Below are 9,782 nucleotides of genomic sequence, written 5' to 3'. Positions count from 1 at the left end.
TGTTACGGATGGTTATGAGCCACCATGTGGTTGCTGGGATTTGAACTCCGGACCTTCGGAAGAGCAGTCGGGTGCTCTTACCCACTGAGCCATCTCATCAGCCCGCCTCAGTCTTATTATTCTTGCCTCTAAAGGTGAAATGGGTTGGGCTCCCTGTTTTGCCCCACCTCACCTGTGCCCTGAGAGGGCAACCTGGGCATCCTCCCAGTATGTTACAGGTGATTCAGACAGTGTAGGCAGGGGGCCCTCCCACCTGCTCTGAGGTGTGCTTATTTATTCCACAGACATTTGTTAGCACTTGATGTATGCCAGGCCCTGTGTCAGGCCTGGGGATACAACAGGGAACAAGAGTCCTGCTTATAGGGCAGATAGCCACAAAACAGAAAAGCGTAAAACTAGATACATGTGAGGGTTGCAATAGCTGGGGGCTTAGGGGGAAGGGCCTAGGAGAGAGAATGGGGAGTGTTGGGAAAGTAGTTATAATAGGATTGTGGAGAGGGTCTTCTTGACCAAGTGGCATCCAAGGGCTTACAAAGACATGAGGCAAGGGCCAGAGAAAGAATGATCAGGCAAGAATACTCTGTGTAAAGGTCCTAAGTTAGGACTGTGTTTGATGTATTAAAGGCAGAGCAAGGAGCCCATATAGCTGGCTAGAGCGAGTGGGAGAGAGAAGGAAGGGAAAGAGGCTTCAGGACACGTAGTGCTGTGCCTTGTGGGCCCCAGGGAGGACCTGGGCTTTGATTCTTAGGGACTTAGGACCCATCTAAGTTGTTCTGCTCCTAAGTCCCTGGCTGGGGCAAGCAGTATGGCTCTAGTGCTCACAGGTGTTTTCTTGTGGCTGTGAGGAGTACAAGCTTTTGACTGGGACCTCAAAAGAAGGCTGATACTGTGATAACAGTGTAAGATGACACAGACAACCTGGCCTTTGAAGGTAGTAAGGAGCAGGGATACAGACAGACAGACAGACAGACACACACACACACACACACACACACTTATACTTTGTCCAGCAACTGAATTTGTATACACAAGTACAGGGCTAGGGATGTAGCTCAATTGGTAGAGCACTTTCCTAGAATGCATGAGACCCTGGATTCTCAGCCCTAGTTTCAAATACACCAGGTAGACATGGTACCTACCAAATACCTGTGTTCCCCACACTCAAGAGGAAGAGGCAAAATGATCAGTATTTCTAGGTATATCTCAGGTACATTGTGAATTGGAGGCCAGCTTGTGCTACATGAGACCCTATCTCAAAAGAAAGTACACATATACGTATAATTTTGTATGTCTTTGGCACCTGAAGCTATCTGATGGAACCCACATGGAAACAGAACATTGTATTACTGGTTCCCAGAAGCATTCTAGTGTCCCTTCAGTTACAAAGGGGATGCAGGATTGATCTTAGAGTATGAGAGGAAGAAAGAACTAAAGATGACTATCGGTGGTTGTCATGAGTACCTTCCAAGTTGAGTGAGTCATTGACTAATAAGCCCAGGAAGGTGAAGGTAGCACCCAGTGAGTTGATTTGGGTGAGCAGGAGACTCTATTCTATTGTGCTGATTTGAAATATGGGGCTCTGTCAGGATGTAAAGGCAGAGGGTGCACCAATCTGGGCTTGCAGAATGGATGTTAATTTAAGAGTCACCAGCAGTATTTACAGCCAAAAGCCTAGGGACCCAGTTATGTGGCTCCCTTCCATTTTCAAGTAGAAGGATAACTTGCAGCAGCTCTAAGATGGGCAGTGTGGCACCACTGAAGCACAGGAAGAAACAGTGTAGGAGAAGGAGGGCCCTTTGAGCTGCTGCATGGGGACAAGGCAGTGATAGTTGACCTATTTCGTGTAGCCCCTGGGATGTCTGTAGGTTGGTATATTCACTGGGGGGGGGGGGTCCTGAGTTCCCCTGGAGGGTTCTTCCTATTATGTGCCCCTCAGCCTGCTTAGCAGGGCTAGTGAACTCAGCCTCAAATCTGTTGCCTGACTGTATATTTTCCACCGCACCATTGGGTCCTGATTCAAAGATGAATGCTCCTCCCACTCCCCATACCCTGGATGACAGTGCTCAGTCTGGGGCCTGTGAGGCCTTGGAGACCTGGAGGCAGAGACAGAAGTATAGATAGTACTTTCTAGGGGTTAAGTGTGCAGAAAGGAGAAAATCAGGGCAATGCTTGGAGTCGTAAAGCATCAAGAGAATGTATTCTTAGCCTGGCCTTTTGGTACACTCCTATAACGCCAGCACTTAGGAGGCAGAGGCAGGAAGATGAAAAGTTAGGGTCAGCAGGACTACCCTGTCTCACTGTCCTCTTACTTTCCCCTTTCTCCTCACCCCACAAAAATGTACTCTTTTCAAGAAAGAGAAATCAGACATGTAAACTGAGCGGCTCACTTGTCTGTAGGAAGGGAAGGGCTACCTGTTGGACCGTGAGCCCTCCAGGCCTTAAAACTCCCAGGTAGGTCCTAGGTTCCTCCTGAGAGCTCTCCCACTGTTTGTCTCACACTCAGTAGGGCCAGAGAGCTCAGGTTCAGTCTGTGGCTTTGCCATGCCTGTCTTTCCCTAGGCTGGGAGCCAGATCCTGGGTGAATACTCTTTCCTATTCCTCAGGCCTTGGATGACCAAGCCTGCAGCTCCCTCCCTTGACTCTCCACTGGTAGGCCCACCCTCAGCTACAGAGTTCCACACCTCTGCTCTCAGGGACCACAAGATTTCTAGCTGAGATCTGATTAGATGCCTACTGCCAATCACATCTGCATTGTATACATGTGAACACATGCATGTTGAGTCCTGGGACTAAGAACAGCCCTCCCAGGCCCTGTCACAGGGGGCAGACATGGCTTTTTTGAGACAGGGTCTCATTGTGTAGGTTTGAATGACCTGGACCTTGATATGTAGACCAAGCTGGCTTCCCAAGTGCTGGATTTAAAGATCTTAGATTTCTAATCAGCCTGCCTCCACTTCCTGAGTTCTGGGATTACATTTCTGTTATTACAGGCATGCACCACCATGCTCTGTTTATGCAGTGCTGGAGACTGAACCAAGGGCTTGACCCATGGTAGGCCGTCTATCATCTGAGCTGCAGCCCTAGGTTTATATCTTCCTGATTGACTCCAGCTGCAAGGAGGCATGCACAGGGTTAGAGACTTTTTCTGCCTTTCACTGTTACAAGGCTAGCTTTTAGGTTAAAGGAAGCCACACTTACATATAAACCTTATAAAGAGATGACAGTGATGGGACCCTCTAGGAGCACTGAGTAGTAATCCTGATCTCAGGCAGGAGTGGTGGCCAGCTGTGTCTAGACTGCAGCCAGAACGCATATTCCTGTTGTTCATTTAACTGTCAGAATTGTCTGAAGCAGCTGGAGAAGAAGCACGGACAGTGGAGGAGTATTGCTTCCCGTTACTTAAAACACCAGACACAAACTCTAATAGATACTAATCCATCCTGTGCCCTGAACAAAGCCATTGTAATAATGGCATGCTCACCTGTGTCCCTTCCTTTGTACTGCATGCTGGCTAGTTCCTGACTCTGTACTCTCAATTCCATCTTTCAAGTAGGACAGCTGCCTTCCTGTTCACACATGTAGAATAGGAGGCCAGAAAGGTTAAGTGACTTGTTCAAGGTCACTCAACTTCAGAACTTTCTGTGACTAATCTTGACTTACTCAGCTGTCAGGTTGGTGAATCTCAAGCCGTCCTGCCTGCAGTGTGGCCCGGGCTATCACCATATACTAGCTGGGACAGTCTTCCTCTGAAGGCAAGCACAAGCAAAGGCATCAGTGCTGTTTCTGAAGCTTCCCGTTACCTGTGTGTTCCCAGAGTGTCCGTGGGTGGCAGAAGTCAGGGAGCCACCATGCAGGTTTGGTGGGTGGGTATGGAAAACATTGGGTGCTGCCGGATCCTCACCTCTCCTCCCTCTCTCCCTGCCCACAAGTGGTGCTTATTGGGGACTCAGGTGTAGGTAAGAGCAACCTGCTGTCACGCTTCACCAGAAACGAATTCAACCTAGAGAGCAAGAGTACCATCGGAGTGGAGTTCGCCACGCGCAGCATTCAGGTGGACGGCAAGACCATCAAGGCTCAGATCTGGGATACTGCTGGCCAGGAGCGCTACCGTGCCATTACCTCTGCGTGAGTTTAGCTAGGGTCAAGACCTGGAGATAGCAGGGGTGTGTGGGCATGTGACATGGGAGCGTGGAAGGGTATGTAGGGCTGAACTAGAGCGTGGAAAATTTGAGATCAGGGCTGTACCCCAAGAGCTGTGGGACCCAGAGGCAGACCAATATCCAGCCTATTGCGCAACCTGGCCGTGAGGTTATGACTGGGTGGACAGTGAACGTCTAGCTTAGGCCTTCTGTTTTCACCCAACCCCACCCAGGCAGCCTACCTGTTTTCCTGTTCCTGGCATCTTCTCCCAGTCTTAGCATACATTTTGCCTCCCAATTGCTAAGACTCACCCAGACGTCCTCTTTCTGCACCCCCAACCTCCCCTGGCTGTCCCCTCACCTCATTTGTTGTGCTTTGCACTTTCTTCACCATGGCCTTATCATGGGTCCTTTATCCCCAGAGGATGGAAATGGTCCCATCTGTGGTACAGGCCTGTTTGCACAGTGGACACTGGCACTTATGCCTGGTTTCAGCCTTTTCCCTACACAGCTGCTATATCTTCTCCTTCTGTTGATGGCCTTTGGGTGTCTTCTATTACTGAGCCCCAAATTCCCTCCTCAGTCTCTCCCATTCCTAAAGGGCCTCCTTCAAAGATAGGATGACTGCCCTTCTGGGCCCTGTGCTTGGGCCATCCTCTAGGGTTTCCATGAGGCTGCCACCACCCTCTTGTCTAAGGCTGATATCTGTACTTACTCTGCAGGTACTACCGTGGTGCAGTGGGTGCATTGCTGGTATATGACATTGCCAAGCACTTGACATATGAAAACGTGGAGCGCTGGCTGAAGGAGCTGCGGGATCATGCAGATAGCAACATTGTCATCATGCTGGTGGGCAACAAGAGTGACCTGCGCCACCTTCGGGCTGTGCCCACTGATGAGGCCCGTGCCTTTGCAGGTGAGCTTGTGGCAGACATGCCAGTAAGACTGTGCTCTGAGAACTAGACTGGACAGGTTCAGAGAAACATCTAGAAGTCCGACACCCACCTCCTCCGGTGTCAAGGCTCATAGTAATAGTACTTGTGTTCAGCCTCTTGTCCCTGAGTAGTCAACCTCTTGGTCCCACCTACTAGCAGCAACTCTTCAGATCCTGAGTTGGCAGGTGGGCAGGTATGGTCCTGGAGGGGAGTGAGAGGGGTGTGGGAGCCAATCCCTCTTATTAAGAGAGAATTTTCTCTTTTCCAGAAAAGAACAACTTGTCCTTCATTGAGACCTCAGCCTTGGATTCCACCAATGTAGAGGAAGCATTCAAGAACATTCTCACAGGTGGGTCGGGGTCGGGTGGGGGTAGGAAGGTGCTTTCTGTGTAGGACCCAGTATAGACCTCCCTTGCCCCACAGAATCAGGACTTAGCTAGCCCTTGCTGGCATGTGGGCACAGAGGTCCGCACCTAAGTCCTGGGATATGGGCCCTTCTGGGTCTGCAGGGGAAGGAAGGAACTAGCAGCCTGGGCTAGGTAGGACCAGTTCTGTCACCTGCTCCTGCCCCTGCCCACTTGACTGTGCCTGGGAACCTCCAAGAGCCCAACCCCGAATTCTGTTTCACCATGATGTGGTAGGGGTTCCCTACAGTGTGGCGGAGAATTGTCTTTGTTTCTTATTGCAGTGATAAAATACTCTAAAAAGGGGGCAAATTCAGCATTTATTTTGGCCGACAGCTCAAGGTACTTGAAGCAGCTGGTCACGCCATCACAATCAAGAGACTGGGGATACATGCAAGCTACCACTTAGCTCCCTCTCTCCACTAAACAGTCAGACATCCCCTGCAGGGAATGGCTCTACCCATGTCAATTAATGTCATCAAGATCCTCCCCGATGGGTGTGCACAGAGGCCCTTCTCCCAAGTGATTCTAGGTTCTGTCAAGTTGGAGATTAGGAATCATCTAGCCAATGCCCTGCAGAAAGGTAAATTACCTTCATTATGGTACACAGCTTGCTCACTACATCCTCCCTGTTGCAGAAATCTACCGTATTGTGTCACAGAAGCAAATCGCTGACCGTGCAGCCCATGATGAGTCCCCTGGCAACAATGTGGTGGACATCAGTGTGCCACCCACCACCGATGGACAGAAACCCAATAAGCTGCAGTGCTGCCAGAACCTGTGACTGCCCTGCACTTTCACCCAGCGGGCGTGCACGTCCTCGATCCTTGGCCAGCCCTTCACCAGTGTCCTCCCGGCCCCTCCCTTGTCCCCCTCTAGGACAGGCTGCTCCCACCCTCCAAGTGAGCTCTGCCTACCAGCCCAATGACCCAGGAAGAGCAGGAATCCAGTGACCTCTCCTGTCCTGCCTGCTCAAGAGAAGCTAACAGCCCCTTGCTTATATACCTGCTCTTGGATGTTGTGGGCATCTTGACAGGGCAGGGAGGCTGGTAGGATGGACAGGGCCAGCCAGAGGTGAGGAAGATGAGTGTAAGGAGCCTACTTCTCCTGTTTTCCAGACTCCAGGGATTGATACCTCCTTCCCTCTCTGGCCAGTTGACCCAGCTGGCCCTGTATCCTCATCCCAAACCCTCTCTGAGCTGATGCCTGAAGAGCCAGGCATCAGAGGCTGAGCAGGTGGACATTCTGGGCTCTACCTCCTGCCTACACCACCATAGCCAGTGCCAGCACGGCCTCCAGCATTCCCAGGCCTGCACACTCCTGCTCCTGCCTGTAGATTTATGCTGGGAGAAGACACCCTTGCCCCCTCTCCTTCCTCCTCTGCACGCAGCGCTCTCCTCTGCCCATCCCCACTTCTCTGTCTCGTCTCCTTGTCTGGTCAGGAACTTGTCTGCAAGTGAAGCAATATCTTCGTGTTTTGTATATACAACTGCTCTTGTAGCCTTTGGTTTTTGTTATTGTAGAGAAACAGATTCTTTATACACTTTGTAAAATTTACGCCAAACCCCAGCTCTCGAACTCTTATTCTCCCTGTAGCCCTTGCACTGTTGCCCATTACTAAAATGTATAAGCCACTTCTGTACAGAAACCCACCGCTCAGCTTCTGTCTTCTTTCTCTCCACAAAATGATGCACCTGAACCAGGGCCCTTTTACTTGTCCCCAATAGTAGGTTAGTTTAGTACCTGCTGAAGACAGTGGGTAGGCATGCTGATCTTGCACAGTAGGCTGTAAGATAAGGATCTTGGGCCCCAAGGAGGGGAGAGTGAGTCCTATGCAAGTGGCTCCTGTAGTGTGGAAGAAGGAAATGCTGCTGACCTGAAGTGGCAGCCTTCACTTGGAACAGTTTAAGGAGAAGTTGTACCGGCCTTTCCCAAATAGTTTGTACTTAGGATTGACAGACCTAGGATGCCCTCTGCTGCCAACAATGAACTTCTCATCTGGGGTCCTGGCAAGGAAGGTGTACTTGATAACTGGGTGATGTCAGCTCTACTGTGGCTGTCTTTACTCAAGAATGACACTTGATGGGGACAGTAGAGGGCAACAGTGACTACAAGGTGAGCAGCTCTTGATCTTCACTGGTGCTTCCCAGAACCTATCTCCCTTGTTCCTGTGCCCAAAGCAGATAGTAAGTAATGAGATGTGTTCTTCTCCACCCCTGAAGGGAATCTTAAAATCCAAATACAGCCAGCTGTTCTAGAAGCCCTAGTCTCTAAATGAAGAGAACCTGGGGTTGTCTTGCCTTCTGATTCTGGAATGAATATAGCCTCCTTGTGTGTGTGTTAGAAGAGGGGAGTGGCTCAGACTTGTTATCTCGTACTTTGGAGGTGGTGACAAAAGATCAGGAGTTCAAGGCCAGCCTCAGCTACATAACACCATGTCTAAGAAAATAAAATTTAAATTAAAAGAAAAAAAAAGAAAAAACTAAAGACCCCAAAGAAGTTGGGGTGGATCTTTAGGGAATCTCACAAAAAAGAAGTTAGCCTTGGCCAAAGCTATGGTGGAAGGTGGACTGTCTAGCAGACATAAGCAGGAGGTGGCATAGATCTAAGACTCAGCTCACAGGAACTGCCAATGGAGTTGATGAACTGGAAGAATCAACTCCAAGTTGTCTTCTGATTTCCACATGACACTAAATATTTTTACAAAACAAATGTCATTGGGCTGGACCAATGGCTCTGGGTAAAAGTGCTGCATGAGTATAAATCCCAGAACTCACTTAGTTGGACTCATTAATGCAAACACCTGTAATCTCAACAATCCTCAGGGAAATGAGAGGCAGAGACAAGACATTCAGAAGCTCATGGGCTAGCTTCTGTAGGGGTAAAACAAGAAAGACCCTGTCTCAAACCATGTGAAAGATGAGGACTCCCTATAAAGTTGTCCTCTGACCTGGACCCTTAGCAGAGACTATTTGCACACACAAATGTGCACATGGCCACATGCAATGTGCACACACAAATGTATCCACATAGAGTGTATACACTGATGCTCTCACAGTGTACATACATAAGTAGATATGCAGTGTACATGCAACACATCATCTGCTTTGGTTGTAAGAAATGGAAAAATCAAGCTAGAACTGATCTGGAAGCTTCCTGCCTAGCTTTCATAGTGCCAGAAGCTGTGTAGACGCTAGAGAACTGTCTCTGCCAACTGCCTGTAGACCCTGCGTGCTACAGTACTAACATGTTAGGTAAGACAGGCCTGCTGGTGCAGTAGTGGCATGACTTTCTGACTAAATCTAAAGCCCATTCCACAGAAGAGAGTTCACATTTGGTACTGTAAACCTAGTCAAAAGCTTTCAGCTAGGGGTGTTGTAGGCTCTTATAGGATGCACATGCCTGCATTCACCTACACCAGCATTGTCTTTCATAACAAAAATAAAACTAGTGCATAAGCAACTCATTTTGTTGTTTGGTCAAGCTTTTAGCTGCTGTGTCCAGGTAGGGACTAGACTAGAACTGGAGGCAGAATATCCAGGGCTGTCTTTTTTTTTTAAGATTTATTTATTATTTATTATATGTAAGTACACTGTAGCTGTCATCAGAAACTCCCGAAGAGGGCGCCAGATCTTGTTACGGATGGTTGTGAGCCACCATGTGGTTGCTGGGATTTGAACTCTGGACCTTCGGAAGAGCAGTCGGGTGCTCCTACCTGCTGAGCCATCTCACCAGCCCTATCCAGGGCTGTCTTAGCCAAACAAACTTTTATTATAGAATTGTTGGGTTTGTAACTGTCATAGTGTAGCAAGGGACTGGAGAAAACACTACCAAGATCAACACATGAAAGACAAAAACACAAAAGTCCTGAAAACCCTTCCCCACATCCAGCAAGCAACATGTTCAAGAAAGCCCATGAACCTGGGATGCAGGAGTTTGAGGCCAGTCTGGTCTACATAGCAAATTCCAGGACTACACAGGAAAAAGAGAAAGCCCAAGATATAAAAATGTGGGGAAGCAGGTACAATGCTAATTCACCTCTAAAGAGTCATGGGCCTTGTGGCTTAGCACTCTGAGTACATATTTTCCCCCAGCTCACAGAGCTCTTGTTGTCCAGGCCTTGATTTGTAATCCAGGGTGGCCCTGAACTCAGAGATCTGCCTGCCTCTGCCTCCTGAATGCATGTACCACTATGCCCAGCTTGCTTTTTCTTTGTTTTTGGAACATTATGTGTATGCATGTTTTGACTGCATGTATGTCTATATATCACATGCATGCAGTTTCCACAGAGGCCAGATGAACAT

At 49.0% G+C, this 9,782-nt stretch overlaps 1 protein-coding gene across 1 annotated transcript in view; it reads left to right on the top strand.

Moving 5' to 3' along the window:
* Rab11b (RAB11B, member RAS oncogene family) overlaps positions 1-7,128 on the top strand; it is a 13,245-nt gene extending 6,117 nt beyond the window's left edge. Inside the window, exons 2-5 of the mRNA XM_021217911.2 lie at positions 3,930-4,125; positions 4,862-5,055; positions 5,343-5,423; positions 6,117-7,128. Of these exons, the coding sequence (XP_021073570.1) occupies positions 3,930-4,125; positions 4,862-5,055; positions 5,343-5,423; positions 6,117-6,262 (617 nt within the window). The 3' untranslated portion in view covers positions 6,263-7,128. The remainder of the gene's footprint in view (positions 1-3,929; positions 4,126-4,861; positions 5,056-5,342; positions 5,424-6,116) is intronic.
* The last annotated feature ends 2,654 nt before the right edge of the window (positions 7,129-9,782 follow it).

The sequence above is a fragment of the Mus pahari genome, chromosome 18 (genome assembly GCF_900095145.1).
Source record: "Mus pahari chromosome 18, PAHARI_EIJ_v1.1, whole genome shotgun sequence".
Taxonomy (NCBI): domain Eukaryota; kingdom Metazoa; phylum Chordata; class Mammalia; order Rodentia; family Muridae; genus Mus; species Mus pahari.
This window is presented reverse-complemented; position numbering and strand designations above follow the sequence as displayed.